This window comes from Chenopodium album, chromosome 5 (assembly GCF_948465745.1).
Source record: "Chenopodium album chromosome 5, dcCheAlbu1.1, whole genome shotgun sequence".
Taxonomy (NCBI): domain Eukaryota; kingdom Viridiplantae; phylum Streptophyta; class Magnoliopsida; order Caryophyllales; family Amaranthaceae; genus Chenopodium; species Chenopodium album.
The window spans coordinates 72,812,241-72,828,596 of record NC_137838.1 but is presented as its reverse complement, the minus strand read 5'-3'; the positions used below and the strand labels follow the sequence as shown (position 1 = coordinate 72,828,596).

The 16,356-nt window shown below is 35.2% G+C and overlaps 2 protein-coding genes across 2 annotated transcripts; one reads left to right on the top strand and one right to left on the bottom strand.

Annotated features, from left to right (window-relative positions):
- Nucleotides 1-1,026: 1,026 nt before the first annotated feature.
- Nucleotides 1,027-7,813, top strand: LOC145632251 (magnesium-chelatase subunit ChlH, chloroplastic-like). The gene is made up of 5 exons (XM_081684575.1): nucleotides 1,027-2,660; nucleotides 3,159-3,241; nucleotides 3,783-5,585; nucleotides 6,219-6,695; nucleotides 7,296-7,813. The coding sequence occupies exons 1-5, from the start codon at nucleotides 1,250-1,252 to the stop codon at nucleotides 7,671-7,673; spliced, it is 4,152 nt and encodes a 1,383-aa protein (XP_081540701.1). The 5' UTR covers nucleotides 1,027-1,249; the 3' UTR covers nucleotides 7,674-7,813.
- A 1,174-nt stretch (nucleotides 7,814-8,987) lies between these two features.
- LOC145632250 (putative glycosyltransferase STELLO1) lies at nucleotides 8,988-14,280 on the bottom strand. The gene is made up of 3 exons (XM_081684574.1): nucleotides 12,094-14,280; nucleotides 10,164-10,290; nucleotides 8,988-9,653 (listed from the first exon to the last, which is right to left on the bottom strand). The coding sequence occupies exons 1-3, from the start codon at nucleotides 13,809-13,811 to the stop codon at nucleotides 9,189-9,191; spliced, it is 2,310 nt and encodes a 769-aa protein (XP_081540700.1). The 5' UTR covers nucleotides 13,812-14,280; the 3' UTR covers nucleotides 8,988-9,188.
- Nucleotides 14,281-16,356: the final 2,076 nt, after the last annotated feature.

The following is a 16,356-nucleotide window of genomic DNA, read 5'->3' as shown; positions in this document are numbered from 1 at the left end:
CATGCCTCTTAAGCTTTGCATCTTACTGACTGAAAATTATTTAGATGATGATGTTATAATTCATATATTGGTCATTTAGTTAGTAATAGTTAGAATATTATACCATGGAATAACTCTTCTTTGTTATCCATTTTTCAGATGCATTAGGAGTTCCCCTCGTGAATAGGGTTTTACTTTTATTAAAAAAATTTATATGTGCAGGATAAGGCTTTGTATTAATTAATTAATTAATTATAGTGAGTTGTTTTAGTTCATTATAGTGAGTTTACTCTGTGTAGTGATAAACCTGTCCAGATGTCTATTTACCTAATTTAGTAGACATTTTTCTTAAGTACATTATTACTTATCTATCTCTATATAACTACAAATCAACCAACACGAGAATAATTTTAATTACTTGAAGTTAAAATTATTCATGTTAACATAACCCTTTTGTATACATCAACAACTATTATCATTTCATTTGCTCATTAAAATAATGTTACAACATCTATTTGGCTATCATTTTGTTCATTAAAGAAATTTTGTATGCAAGCCAACATCTACTTCTTGTGCTAGACACATGTACACATTTACTCATGATAAATGGACTACGTATTGCATCAACATCAAATGGCCTAGAACAAGTATACTTGGACCCATCTCTATCTCTCATAAAATATCATACTCTCTTTTACACACATTCACACAAAATCTTAGCATGCAAAATCAACCACCTTTCTTTCATCACCTCTTTCAAAAAAAATACACAAATAAATCATTTTAAAATCTATTCACAATTTTACATCTCCACTTGGCTCATTTAGGAAATCCACCTCAACCAATAGGAAGCCAAGAAATTTCATCATCAAACCCTTGATTCAGATAAACTAACCCAAAGTACACTATCACTCTCTAACTTTCTCTCTCCTCCTCACCTAAACAAAGCTCAACCTCTAAAACATTTTCATTGCATTTTTCTAATTTGTTATGACACGTGTCCTCTTCTACACCCACTAACAGAAACAAAACAGAAACTGTTAACATAAAACACTCCACTACTCTGTTTTCAGTACCTTGAGTTTTAGTGTTTTTTTGCACTCTCTCTCTAAAAATTCAGGAGAAAGAGAGAAGAATTTGCAAAAAAAATTCAAACCCATTTCAATTAAAGTTCCAAATAACAATACCCAGATTTTAGATTTTGCATTTTCTCACAGAAAATCGAAACTTTTCTCAAATTTGCTGTCTCTGAAGAACAGAGCTTACAGCAATGTCTTCCATGGTATCTTCAGCATTTACCATACCATCAACCAAAACTGACCTTATTTCATCAATATCACAGAAAAAGTACATTCTCCACTCTTTTCTCCCCAAAAAATCCACCCAATTTACCTCAAGATCACCCAAAAATGGTACAATCAAGTGTGTTGTAGCTGGAAATGGTCAATTTACCCAAATATCACCAGAAGTTCGACGAATTGTCCCAGTGAAAAACAAAAATTTACCCACTGTAAAAATTGTGTATGTAGTCTTAGAAGCTCAATACCAATCATCCCTTTCAGCTGCAGTTCAGACCCTGAACAAAACCTCGGGTATCGCGAATTTTGAAGTTGTTGGCTATTTAGTAGAGGAGCTTAGGGATAAAGAGACTTACCAAGGCTTCTGTAAAGATCTTGAGGATGCCAACATTTTTATTGGGTCATTAATTTTTGTGGAGGAGCTTGCAATTAAGGTGAGGGATGCTGTTGAGAAGGTTCGAGATCGAATGGATGCTGTTCTTGTGTTCCCTTCAATGCCTGAGGTAATGAGACTTAACAAATTGGGTTCATTTAGCATGTCTCAACTTGGGCAATCAAAAAGCCCATTTTTCCAGCTTTTTAAGAGGAAAAAACAAGGTGCTGGTTTTGCTGATAGTATGCTTAAATTAGTAAGAACATTGCCTAAAGTGTTGAAGTATTTGCCTAGTGATAAAGCTCAAGATGCTAGGCTTTATATCCTTAGTTTGCAGTTTTGGCTAGGAGGGTCACCAGATAATTTGGTTAATTTTGTCAAGATGATATCTGGGTCTTATGTACCTGCATTGAAAGGGATGAAAATCGAGTATTCGGACCCGGTTTTGTTCTTGGATAGTGGGGTTTGGCATCCTTTAGCTCCTTGTATGTATGATGATGTTAAGGAGTATTTGAATTGGTATGGTACTAGGAAGGATGCAAGTCCTAAGCTTAAGAGTTCAAAAGCACCAGTAATTGGTCTAGTTCTTCAGAGGAGTCACATTGTTACTGGTGATGAGTCTCACTATGTTGCTGTCATTATGGAGTTGGAGGCTAGAGGGGCTAAGGTGATCCCTATCTTCGCCGGTGGGCTTGATTTCTCTGGCCCCGTCGAGAAGTTCTTTATTGATCCTATCACCAAGAAGCCTATGGTGAACTCTGTGGTGTCACTTACTGGTTTTGCTCTTGTTGGAGGTCCAGCAAGGCAGGATCACCCGAGGGCTGTTGAGGCTTTGATGAAGCTTAATGTGCCTTACATGGTTGCTGTACCTTTGGTGTTTCAGACTACTGAAGAGTGGTTGAATAGTACCTTGGGTTTGCACCCTATTCAGGTGGCTTTGCAGGTTGCTCTTCCTGAGCTTGATGGTGGAATGGAGCCTATTGTATTTGCTGGACGCGATCCCAGAACAGGTAACTATTTTTTATAGCTATGTTTTTTTTCTTTTTCCAACTTTTGTTTATATCCTTTTTTAGGTTGATTTTTTTGCCTGAAGTATGATGTGTTCTTGATTTTGGCATATAGACTTTGTCACTGCAAATTAATGTTATGGATTATTCTTTATTGAATGTAATATATAGTAAAAAAAAAAATAAAAATAAAAAGATTGTTAATCATATTATAGGTTAGGTTCTTGTTTGAGTTTGAAAAGAAGATTGAATTTTTGTAGCACAACTTTTCTTTTATCATGATAATATGACAATGGGAATTGGCTTAATGATGCATTGCTGTAATATGGCATTTGGATTGCTAAGATCCGAATAAGTAGGGTGTGAGATTAATTTCGGTTACATGGTAGTTTGCATATTCTAGAGTGATGCCTTCAATTAAGTCATTTTTTTTTTGTTTGGATGTCCTGCTTTTTGTCGTATCTTCTGGAGCTCATTGGTAATGATGTTGGTATGATGCAGGAAAATCACATGCCCTTCATAAGAGAGTGGATCAGCTTTGCACTAGAGCAATTAAGTGGGCTGAGTTGAAGAGGAAACCAAAGGTATCTTGAGTTCCAACTGTTCATTTCCAAGATATTTTGACTGATTAGCTAAACACTAGGTTTCACTAATAAGCTGTATTTTTTATGGTGATTTCAAATTTTTAATACATGTACTGATCATATTAAGATCAACCTGATTACATAGCTCAAGCACTAAAATTTTTCTGTTGATTGTGTGAATGCTGGAAGAGTTTGTTACTTTTTTGTTGTATCTAAACGGGTGTATGACCTTGCTCTTGCTGTCACATGTCAGTAGTAAGGGCTCAATGAGTTAGAAGCGCCATCCTTTGGCTCTTTTGTTAATCACCCTTTTTATGTTTTGCTGTCACCTGCATTGTCTAGATTAGTTAAAAAATGATTGCTCCTTCCTTAACAGTGTGATGTTTTCAGTTCATAACTTACTTTTGTGTGTACTCTCTGAGACTCTTTACTACAGTCCTTGGTGTTCTTTCCTGCCATCTTAATTATACTTTTAGAGGTATCTTGATATTTAATTGACACAAAATTATAAAAATTTCTCAACTGTCATGAATGTTTGCAGGCTGAGAAGAAGCTAGCTATTACAGTCTTCAGCTTCCCTCCAGACAAAGGAAATGTTGGAACTGCTGCATACCTTAACGTATTTGCCTCCATCTTCTCTGTCCTTAAAGACCTTAAAAAGGATGGTTACAATATTGAAGGCCTCCCAGAGAATGCTGAAGCCTTGATTGAAGATGTAATCCATGACAAAGAGGCTCAATTTAACAGCCCAAATCTCAATGTTGCCTACAAAATGAGTGTTAGGGAGTATCAGAACCTAACTCCTTATGCAACACTCTTGGAAGAAAACTGGGGAAAAGCCCCAGGAAATCTGAACTCTGATGGAGAGAATCTCTTGGTATATGGAAAGCAGTACGGGAATGTCTTCATCGGTGTTCAGCCTACCTTTGGTTATGAGGGAGATCCTATGAGGCTACTTTTCTCTAAATCAGCTAGCCCACATCATGGTTTTGCTGCATATTACTCATTTGTTGAGAAAATATTTGGAGCGGATGCAGTTCTTCATTTTGGAACTCATGGTTCCTTAGAATTCATGCCGGGAAAACAAGTGGGAATGAGTGATGCTTGTTTCCCTGATAGTCTCATTGGCAACATTCCCAATGTCTATTACTATGCTGCTAACAACCCATCTGAGGCAACAATAGCTAAACGTCGTAGCTATGCGAATACAATCAGCTATCTGACCCCTCCAGCTGAAAATGCAGGACTTTACAAGGGGCTCAAACAACTGAGTGAGCTCATTTCCTCATACCAATCCCTCAAAGATACAGGCCGGGGCCAACAGATTGTGAGTTCCATCATCAGCACTGCAAGACAATGCAATCTTGACAAAGATGTGGATCTTCCTGATGAAGGAGCAGAGATCTCTGCTAAAGAAAGAGATTCTGTGGTAGGCAAAGTCTACTCGAAGATCATGGAGATTGAGTCTCGTCTTTTGCCTTGTGGGCTTCATGTGATTGGTGAGCCTCCGTCAGCCTTGGAGGCTGTGGCAACTTTGGTTAACATTGCTGCTTTGGATCGTCCTGAGGAGGGAATATCCGCCCTCCCTTCTATACTAGCTGAGACTGTTGGAAGGAGCATAGAAGATGTCTACAGAGGAAATGATAAGGGAGTATTGAAAGATGTTGAGCTACTAAGGCAAATTACTGAGACATCAAGAGGAGCTGTCATGGCGTTTGTAGAAAAAACAACTAATAGTAAGGGTCAAGTTGTGAATGTCAATGACAAATTGACTTCAATTCTCGGGTTTGGAATAAATGAACCATGGATTCAGTACTTGTCAAACACTAAGTTTTACCAAGCTGATAGGGAGAAACTTAGGGTTCTTTTTGCATTCTTAGGGGAGTGCTTGAAGCTGGTTGTGGCTGATAATGAGCTTGGAAGTTTGAAGCAAGCTCTTGAAGGGAAATTTGTAGAGCCAGGTCCTGGTGGTGACCCGATCAGGAACCCAAAAGTGCTACCAACTGGGAAAAACATTCATGCTTTGGACCCACAAGCCATTCCAACAACTGCAGCCATGCAGAGTGCAATGGTTGTTGTGGATAGGCTGCTCGAGCGTCAGAAAGCAGATAATGGAGGAAAATTTCCTGAAACAGTTGCCCTTGTATTGTGGGGAACTGATAACATCAAGACTTATGGAGAGTCACTTGGTCAGGTTCTGTGGATGATTGGGGTGAGACCAATTGCTGATACCTTTGGGAGAGTCAATCGGGTTGAACCTGTCAGTCTTGAGGAGCTTGGAAGGCCTAGAATTGATGTTGTTGTTAACTGCTCTGGTGTCTTTAGAGACCTTTTCATCAACCAGGTAATACCCTTTTTGAAATCCACATTAACAATATGTAGCACATAATGTGGGAGATTCTATCATCTGAACTGTCATATATATGATTAAACTAGATGAAGCCCGTGCGATGCACGGTTTGTTAGTATTTTTTTAAAAAATATTTTTCATATTTATGTGATTTTTGTTATTATATTAGCTTTAAAATATTAGATAAAATTTCTAATCTCAAAAGATAATATTTTGTATTTAATTAGTTTAAACTTTAAAATTTCATTCGTCAATTTTGCTAACATGGCATTTGAATTATTTAATTGTAAAATAAATTAATAATCTCTTATTTAATTGGGTACAACTTAAATTCATAATACTACATGGCGCGCTAAGAAAAATAAATCCTATGTGGCTCTCTAAAAACTTGGGGAAAAACTCTCCTTTATATATATATATATTAGATTGTTAATAAGCCCTAAAAATTACTTTATATGTTAAAACATGGATTTCTTTAAAATCCACTTAGGTGAACTTAAATACTTTGTTTCTCAGAGGATTAAAGATTGAGAGATAGCAACAATAATGTAACCAAAGCTAACAAGTTTTTGTTGCTAGAATTAGTTTCTGATGTTGATTTCTCCAAAATTTGCTGCCTTGTATCAGATGAACCTTCTTGATCGGGCAATTAAGATGGTGGCAGAGCTTGATGAGCCAGTGGAGCAGAACTATGTGAGAAAGCATGCGCTGGAGCAAGCCGAAACCCTTGGTGTTGATATTAGAGAGGCTGCTACAAGGATCTTTTCTAATGCCTCAGGATCATACTCGTCAAACATCAATCTTGCTGTTGAGAATTCCTCATGGAATGATGAGAAGCAACTGCAAGATATGTACTTGAGCAGAAAGTCATTTGCCTTTGACTCTGATGCACCTGGTGCTGGAATGACTGAGAAGCGGAAGGTGTTCGAGATGGCTCTTTCAACAGCTGATGCTACTTTCCAGAACCTTGACTCATCAGAGATCTCTCTGACTGATGTGAGTCACTACTTTGATTCAGACCCCACAAATCTGGTGCAGGGACTCAGGAAAGATGGGAAGAAGCCAAGTGCTTACATTGCTGATACTACTACAGCCAATGCTCAGGTGAGATTATTGTCACACTGCCATCTATATTTATGCTAAAATTGAGTATATTTTACCAAGATCTGTTCATAATAGTATTAAGAAAAGTTGAGATAAGATAACATAGAAAGATAAATACTTATGAAGATGAATATAATAGTTGTACCAGAATCTAGTTGATTGTATGCATCTCGCGAAAGGTCAGAATTTGTTAACTTACATCGCTTAATTTAAAATACCACACGCTTAGAAAAATAGGTAGTATGTTTGAGATTGGTGAAAGGTATCTAAAGATAGCTTAGGTCATTTTGCTGCTATTGAGTTTTGCTTTACAATGAATTGAAGGGGGAAAGGTGTACATGGCATTGTCATGACACAACACTACAACTGATTTATGTTCTATAATATTAACTAATAATCACTCAACTGTATACAAAAAAAGAAATATTAGTGAATTCAGTGTTTAGATCAGTTTTAAACAGTAAACTCAATTTGACCAGTATTAAAAATATACATAGTATATTGTATTAAGTAATATTCTGGTGTCATTAATTATGAGTAGATACAAGGTACCTGAAATAATAAAGCTGACTGAAGTGTTTGTAAATTGGACTTCTGCAGGTACGTACTCTCTCTGAGACTGTGCGTCTAGATGCACGAACAAAGCTGCTGAACCCCAAGTGGTACGAAGGAATGCTGTCAACTGGATACGAGGGTGTACGTGAGATTGAGAAGAGACTGACTAACACTGTTGGATGGAGTGCAACCTCAGGCCAAGTGGACAACTGGGTTTACGAAGAGGCTAACACAACTTTCATCAAGGATGAAGAGATGCTGAAAAAGCTGATGAACACCAACCCCAACTCTTTCAGGAAGTTGTTACAGACTTTCTTAGAGGCCAATGGAAGGGGTTACTGGGAAACTTCAGAGGAAAACATCGAGAAATTGAGGCAATTGTATTCTGAAGTCGAAGACAAGATTGAAGGAGTTGATAGGTAAATTATGTAAAATAAGCTTGTGAATATGCCAGACGTACATTGTTCTCTATTCATTGTGAGCCATAATTTGTCTCTGAAAATGAAAACTTTACACATGTTTCTGATCTTCTGTTGATATTAAATTTTGATTTAACCATGTAATGTTGAGACTTGCCAATCTATTCTACCTGAATTGGACAAGGTAACTAGAACTCAAACAGGCCTATATTTTTGGGTCAAACCCGACCTGACCTGTTTTACCCGACCAACCATGAATCATCTTATACATAGTAAATAAATGAGATTATGATGATTTAACATGGTTTTTTGGTTGGACTTACCCACCATTTATGGCTGGATTGTTTTTTCTGATTTGTTTTATGACAGATATTTTGTATTTGTATGTGGATAAAAATACAAATAATATAGGCATTCAAAATCCTTCAACAAGTTAAATGGTTGGTCGACCATAACCCAAAAGTTTAGTCATGATTCATGAACAAGCATTTTTCAAATCAAACCCAAACCCAAACCCCAACAGCACCAACCCAAAAATCTCCAACCCTGACCAGACTTGATCGACCCACTTGACATGATTTTAGTCAAGACCGATTTACATGTAATGTGATTTTGCTAATTTTTCAGGTATTTCGGATTGAGTAATTAGTCAATTACTCAATTATGCCAAGTCTACTTGGATCAAAAGCCTATCCATTGATTATGTTATTTAATATTTTCTCCGTTTCAAATTAGTTAACACGTTTTGACTTTTGACTTTTGCCAACATTCACCATCTCTACTTTGACTAGCTTTTGTGATTTATAGATTTTTTTAAAAAAATCATAATCATGTATGATCTTGACTAATATATGCATTGGTGAACGTGATAAAGTAACACGACAAATAATTTGAAAGGGAGAAAGTAATATCCAAATATGCCGCAAGGTAGCCATGACACTGTTTTTATTTCAAAATTCATCAAAAAGGATTGTATTTTGCTAAATAAATTGCCAAGTTTGCCGAATATTTTATCCATAACCTGCTAATGCCTTAGTGCTATGACATTTTTGCAGAATTTGCTTAGAATAAATTCCTGAGTATGACTTTCAATCCGAAAATTCCTCTCTTAGGATAACACTTCATTTCAGATTCATAAAACTAGGGCAATACTAGAAACACAATTAATTGGATTAATAGACAGAGTAACAACATTCTGCAAATCTCGACAATCTAAGAGCAATCTGATCAATAGATGAACAAGTCTATCAAAGATATATAATGTAAGAAATTTACATTATAATATGATGCATGTTAGAAAGAATGAACAGAATTCCTCTTGTTTCCTTTGGAATATTCACTCACTGAATTTGAATCATATAAGGAAAAAAAATTTACAAAAACTCCTCCCCCTTCGAGGGCAGGAAAAAGAACTAAAAACAGAAGAAGTGTTCATTGACAGTGTTACATATGCTTTTCTACTTACTGTTTTTTACTTGTTTCTGACTTGAATGGCAAAAGAATAAAAATGTTCTTCGCGTCAAACCAATTCCATCAAAAGAGGATCTCCAGCAGCCATTACTCTAATAAGCTTGATAAATTCTTGTTCACTTGATACACTCCACGGGTGAATGGCCGGTGCTTGAGCAGAATACAAGGTAGTGTTGCCTGATGGTGGTTTCTTTTTATAAACCATGGTGCTGAATATTGGATCAAAATTCTGAGGTGAATCCATTGCCAGAAAGAACATGGGTATTGCAACCTTGTGATGCATTTCCAAGTCGCCTACCAAAGCAACTAAATCAATGAAGTCTTCTACATTACTCCTCGGAACAAAGAATAGCTCTGAACTGCATACCACAAAGCCCTGATTGCTCTTTGCAGCTTCCTTGTAATTTACTTGAAAGTGAGCTGGCATTGTCTCAACAACCTTCTTTACCATTTCTCCTTGTTTGGAGAACCAATCACCATTGTTGTTTGAGACAGGAGTCCATGACTTTGATACCTGAAAACCATTAGGCTTGTTGAATATAAAACAGAAATAGACAGTAAATTGAATAACAGCAGTATATGTGGTTTTTTGTATTTGGATTTTTTGTATTTGGATTTTGTTTCTTCTTTCCCACACACACACACACACAAAAAAAACACAAAAAAAAAAAAAAAAAAAAAAAAAAAAAAAAAAAAAAAAAAAAAAAAAAAAAAAAAAAAAACTGAAATTTCTAAGACACTGAAGAAAGGAATGGATTGGGGGGCAATAAATCTATTTGTAGGCTTGTAGCATATACTCTTTGCATTTAAATAATAAAGTTGGAAAACTCATAAAGTCCACTATGGGGCAAAGGAATAGATTTCATCAATCCTAAAATTATAACACATAGGAAATGTACAGACAATGCAATTTTAAAATTTTTGTTGAAAGAATTTCAATTCCCTTAATTCGCCTTCCAAGTCTATAGTCTTGATGAATACACTGCAGAGAAAATAATAGCAAGAGTATTACAGTTCTTATTACCTTGTTAGTGATCCAAAGCTTATTCTTGTCAGCTTGTACTAGATTCCAATAGTTAAGGATGGTATTATCTTGGAGAAAAAGAAATCCTTCAGCACTTGAATATCTGTTCATTATCGTAGGAAGCTGCCTGTAAACCAAATCAAAATTGTAATCAACAAAATGTTCATTATAATAATTATCCTATCAGTTATATTTCTTTTACAAGCATTGGAATTCCATGGAAAAAGGGGAAAAACACAAAACACAAAACAAAATAACAAAAAAAAAAAAAAAAAACAATTTCATGGTAGAGATAAATAAGAATTTGGTTGGAACACAAGTTTGCATCATATGCTTGGTACTGAAATCAACAGCTAATGATTTTATCACTATGTTGAAACTTGACTGAAACACCTTCACAGCGACAGAGACCAAAGTGACTATGATGCCATACTCTAGAAACTGATTTCATGTACATAATTCGTGAATTAGGTACATATGCTCCTAATCCTTTACCCGGTGAAGAATACATACAGGGATAAAACCACTTTGTTTATTTTTCATAAGAAAATGAAGTCTTTTAAAGTCAAACCTAAAATTTGGTTTACTGAATTAAGTGCTACACAGCCAATATTGGGCAATTACACATGTGCAAGTTGTGGCTGATATGAGGATGTTTCATTAAAGATACAATTGTACAATAGTAGACATGATAATCAATGAGGAAATTTTCAATGCGCAAAATGCCTTTATAAGAAAAAGAGACTAAGTAACATATGCCTCATTGTGGAGAGTTGAGACCATGGGACGATGGGCAATGAGGTTACAAGAGAGCTAGCTGAACACCTACAAATATTCAGAGGATCAGGAAGGTCATTGGGACTAAGCTAATCCAGGACTTACCGAGTTAACAAGGACATGAACTTGATAGGACGTTGTGGTAAACTAAGGTTTTTTTCCCCCTAATTCGTGAACTCAAAATAAGGGATCCTCTGCATAGGAGATTCCCTTCACTCTTCAAAATTATTACAGTACCTACTATTTCCAATAAAAAAATTTCTATTGCTTTCTTTCTTTTCCCCCTCATTATTGGTTAAGACCTTTTCATGAAAAGTAGCTTCCCTAGAACGGCTATAAGTCTGAGTCTTTGCTAATCTGCCTGAACGAAATGCATACTGGGTGGTGGTGGTTTTATTGTTGTCTTTCTCCAAAAAAAAAAAAAAAAAAAGCTGTCACATGCTAGTCCTGAATGATTAATTGTAAGGTTGTTTATGTTTTGAATCTTGACTTCCCCAAACCCCATCTGTGACAGAACTTACATGGGGTATTGTAGGTGAGACATTTGGGTACTGAGCACAAATTCTTGGCATTTTCAGCAAAAAAAAAAAAAAAAAAAAAAAAAAAAAAAAAAAAAAAAAAAAAAAAAAAAACTTATGTTAATGCATGAAAGAAGCGTTTTATCTGACGATATAGATTTCCAGAAGTACACACAACCAAAAAGCAAACTACTAGAAGATAGTAGTTCCCTATATAAGTTCAATAGTATTTCAAAACAGTGACTCAAACAAAAGGCCGAGAAAATATGTAAGCATCATAAAAAGAGTGACAAAAATAACCCTTCAAGTCTACTTAAAGCAGTGAGTTAATCTCTAGAAACCATATTTTGTCACCAACAGAAGAAAGCAATAAATTCTTATTGACTTGGAACCAGCTCATGAGATTTACAAACAAATAGTGAATAGTTTCCAAATTTTCAATAATTACGTTAACAGTGCCATTATTTCACATGCAAATAGCATTTAAAAATAATATATAGCATGAACCCTGCAGATATAGCACTAACCAACACATCATGAAATTCAAGTTCTGATCCAGTCTATCAGACTGCCATTACTAACTGATGAAACATGAAATAAATGCATGATTGATCAAACTGATGAGATTGACTTACTTGTACACATAATCCAACTGAGCTTGATCAACGATAAGATCTTCATTCTTTTGTGATGATAAAATGATGACAGTTTTGAAGATTCGGCCATAAAGCAATCTCCATTCCAAGGCAGTACGTTCAACAGGGCCACTGCAAAACATAACTAGCACGATATTTCCAAAGTTTTTTCTCCATCGAATCAAGTTCCCAATTTCGTAGTTCACACTACCTGTCTCCTCAACCCCGAGGTGCACAGAGGGTAGCTTTCTAGGGACAAATTCCTTTCTATCTCCATGGCCAATAGCTGCCCGTGGCCGATTGATTTCTAAAGACATTAGCCTTGGCTGCTGGTATCCAACAGAAAGCAAGTCCTGAAGCCAATCAGCTGTAAATTTCACATCTTTCTCAGTCCAAAATCTTTCTTCTGCCATAGCAAAACTCAACTCTAATATTTTTTCAAACAGTCTATTATTGTGTGATTTCCACGAAACCAGAAACTTAGACAGACGACCAACATTCACATGGAGATCTTTTTCCTCCGCGAAAGGGTATGATCCAATTCTATCATGTCTATGAACTGTTGGAGGGTAAACAACCACATAGCCACCAATCTCCCACAAAAGCCTCTGAGCCCAGTAACCTCTCAACACATCAGAAGCCATAGTACTGACAGAAACAGGAAGCATCAAACCCCAAAATGCCGAAGTATGATATAATGTATTAAAAGAATTAAGAGGCACCATCATACCCTGTGGTAAGGCAACCTTTGGAGCCTTCTCATCAAACCTAATATCATATGCTTCCAACCCTGATTTCCTAGTAAAATAGAAAACCGAATCTACATCAGGAAGACCATTAGAGATCCCCTGCTGAATAAACTGTTTCCCACCAAACACCTCAGTGTAATACTCCTCATGCCCAATTTCACCCACATTTTCAAGAGGCAATCCTCTAGGCCAAACAGAACGTTGCCCGAAATGTACATATGGATTAACAACTGTTCGGTTCGGATCCTCATGAGTATACTGCAATATAATCTCCTGCCTAGCTTGCTCCCCCACCAATTCCACATCAAAATGCTTCCCTAAATCCCCATCAATCACTTCCCCTCTATTATCAGCATCAAAAATCCTAGTAGCACCATGTTGAATAGCAAACAAATACCCAACACTTTTCCTAACATATGAATCATAAGGCAAATGTTCCAAAACCCGAAAACCCAATTTCGATTGCATATCTAAAGACAAAAAAATAGCACCCTTAAGACTCCAATCATTAGGGGTTCTAGCATTTCCTACTGCAAGGACCTGCCATCCTTTGATCCTAACAAAACCCTTAATCGAATCGCTCGGATAATCCGAAACAGACACAATGATCCACTTCTCTGCCCGAAAATTCGAATATGGGGTGACCTTATCAGAGTTGGGTTTAATAGAATTCCAATCAACTTTAGGAAAATGTATGGTTTCAACATCGTGAGCTTGTTTTTCAAAGCAAACAAGTGCGGCATTATAACCAACATTACGAAGGAAGAAAAGAGCAGCAACAGTAGCAAGTAATACTAAAATTGCAAATATTTTATACAAATTATCAGAAACCCATGTTGAAAAATCTAGGGATTTTGACTCAGAAAATCGACTAGGATGTAAACTTGGAAGATTTCTCACCTGGGATTTCGTCAAATTTTGGGGATTTTGAGCTGAACCCTTAGTGGGTATTCGATCTTGGACTAACATTTGAGCAAATTTCAACACCCTTTAATTTTCACTCAATTTTTGATCAAAATTAATCAATTTTTTACCAAATTATACACTGAAATTTGACTCTATAAGACTGTTTTGACCCCTTTTTTTCTGGGTTACAAAAAAAGCAGGAAATTATCTTGCCGACAATTGGAGTATTCTGCTTTAGTTCAGTAGAATTTTGAGCTTAAAATGCAAGATTTCGAAATGGAGTTAAAGGAGAGAGAAAAGAAATGAATAGTTTGGTTGGTGGGTTAGAGAAGCTGTCGTGATCCGCGGTGGTTTCGCTCTTGCTTTCTCTTTCTTTGATCTGCAAATTTTTTTTCTTTTGATTAATCAAATCATTTTGGGATTTTACATTTTATTTTTATTTTATTTTTTCTTTTTTCTCGGTTGTAATTGAAGCAACCATGTGTATTTTTTTTAAGGAAACCATGTGGATCAAGTAATAAATAAATTTTGGGTAAATGAAGTAAATGGTTTAGGACAAAATCATGCATCAAATCAAATACAAGTATACAACTATCGATATAAAGTTATTTTACTCCGTATTTTTTTTTGTTGTTTATTAGAGTATTCATAAGGGCGAGTGATGAAATCAATTTCAAGATCATCTGGTATCAAAAGTGGAGCTCTAATCACTTGAGATATCATTCACTTTTGATTTGAAGTTATTTTAAAACTAAGTTTAGATTCAATCGGTGAAAAACATTATACCTTTCAACTTTAGATTATACATATGATCAATGTCATATTTTAAGGGTTTAGCTCACTATATACATTAATTTATTTGCTTTATGACGAATTGACAACATTTAATAACGGTGAAGAAAAATTGGTGAGTGTCTACTACGAAAAAACTTTCTTTTTTTACTTAACATGTTTTTATTATATTTATCAATGCATAATGAATTATCTACTTCTTTAATTTTCAACAAGTAAAATAAAAAAAATAAATATTACGATGAATCTAACAACATGTTACACGTCTATTTCTTTCCCCTATATGTATTAACCATACAGAATCATAGAGGTGCATGTAATGTAATATAATTAGTGCAAAATTAAAGATGGGTCAAGTGAAAATGAAAAGAGAAAGTATTAGACATGGAAAAAATAATTTAAGACATACTCCACGGAAAAATAATAATAATAATAATAAATAAAAAACAGAACTAGTAATTTGAAACGGAAAATATGGAAGAATTTTTTTTATTTTATATTTTATATTTTTTAATTTTGTTTTTGTGGTGGAAACTGGAAGAGATTGGTGGTGGTGAGTGATGGTAGGGGCAAAGGCAGTTGTACAGAGCTGAGTGTTTTAATAATGCTTCCTTCCTGCCGCTTTAACTACAGTTGCTTGATTCTTAATTCTTTTAGAATTTTTGTTAAAATGTCCTACTGCCTTACTGTCCTTTCTTGTGTTGTGTGAGTGGGAATTTATAAGTGAATTTGTGATTCCGTATTAGATCTTTATGGTGTGTTCCAATTTGGAAAATAAAAAATGGATGATGAAATTAACCTTGTAATTTGGGATTGTGTTCTATAGGTGAAAATAATAAATTAATACGGAGTAATTATTTAGTGATCTAGAAAAAAAAACACAATTTTTTATATGTGGTCGTTACATCATGGATGGTGTAGGCACTTCACGTACAAGCCATTAATTGAGCATCTAGGTTAAAATAATAGATAATCTATACTACGGATTATCTTCATTTTATCTTATTTTGAAACTATATTGCTATTTTTTAATATAATTTAATCAGGTATTTTAGCCTGATTTTAAATAATGTCCAACTCACTTTAATTTGAGATCTTGTTATTTTTATTAAATTTAACTAGATTGAACTAGACCATACCATATCATATAAATTAGACCAATGCAGATCATGTGTGTTATGGAAAAAAAAAAAAAAAAAAAAAAGTTCGGTCAAATTGAAATAGAAAAAAATTAGTTCAACATCAGATTACATACAATAATTACTACCTTGTTCTATGTTTTTTGCAGCTTTGGGAATTATTTTTGAGATATAAAATAATCTTAAGTTGCAAAAAAATATGAATCGGAGGTAGGGTTTGTTCACATTTACTAAACTGAGCTGAACTGAACTGATTGGAGCTGAACTGAACTGAAATGATTGGTGTTGAACTGAACTAAACTAACTGAGCTGAAATGAATATTTTATGAGAGAGGAAAATTAGGAGCTGAACTGAACTAAATTGAACTTAACTGATTGGAGCTGAATTGAACTCAAATGGACTGAAATTAAGTACATATGAACAGGCTCGTAGTAGTTCAATTCACATTACGAATAATCTATATATGATTTCTTTGTGTGTTATAGAAATAGACGAACACTCAGGTGGATAACAAGCTAAGGTATGTGCAGGGTATGAGAAACCGCCAAGCTAATTCAAATCAAGATGCAACTCCATTTTTGACAAGACTTGGCAAACTGGCTCATACTCGTCGATTACTCGAAATTCCCAACCTGAATTTTGAAATCAAATCACTTGAATCGATTATTTGACCCAA

Excerpts from the sequence above, each read along its gene's own strand:
- LOC145632251 (XM_081684575.1), top strand. The coding sequence starts at position 1,250 with ATGTCTTCCATGGTATCTTCAGCATTTACCATACCATCAACCAAAACT. Across the intron at positions 2,661-3,158 it reads TGGACGCGATCCCAGAACAG|GAAAATCACATGCCCTTCAT; the intron begins GTAACTATTTTT and ends GGTATGATGCAG. Across the intron at positions 3,242-3,782 it reads AGTTGAAGAGGAAACCAAAG|GCTGAGAAGAAGCTAGCTAT; the intron begins GTATCTTGAGTT and ends GAATGTTTGCAG.
- LOC145632250 (XM_081684574.1), bottom strand. The coding sequence starts at position 13,811 with ATGTTAGTCCAAGATCGAATACCCACTAAGGGTTCAGCTCAAAATCCC. Across the intron at positions 10,291-12,093 it reads CAGTTGGATTATGTGTACAA|GCAGCTTCCTACGATAATGA; the intron begins GTAAGTCAATCT and ends TTTGGTTTACAG. Across the intron at positions 9,654-10,163 it reads AGCTTTGGATCACTAACAAG|GTATCAAAGTCATGGACTCC; the intron begins GTAATAAGAACT and ends AATGGTTTTCAG.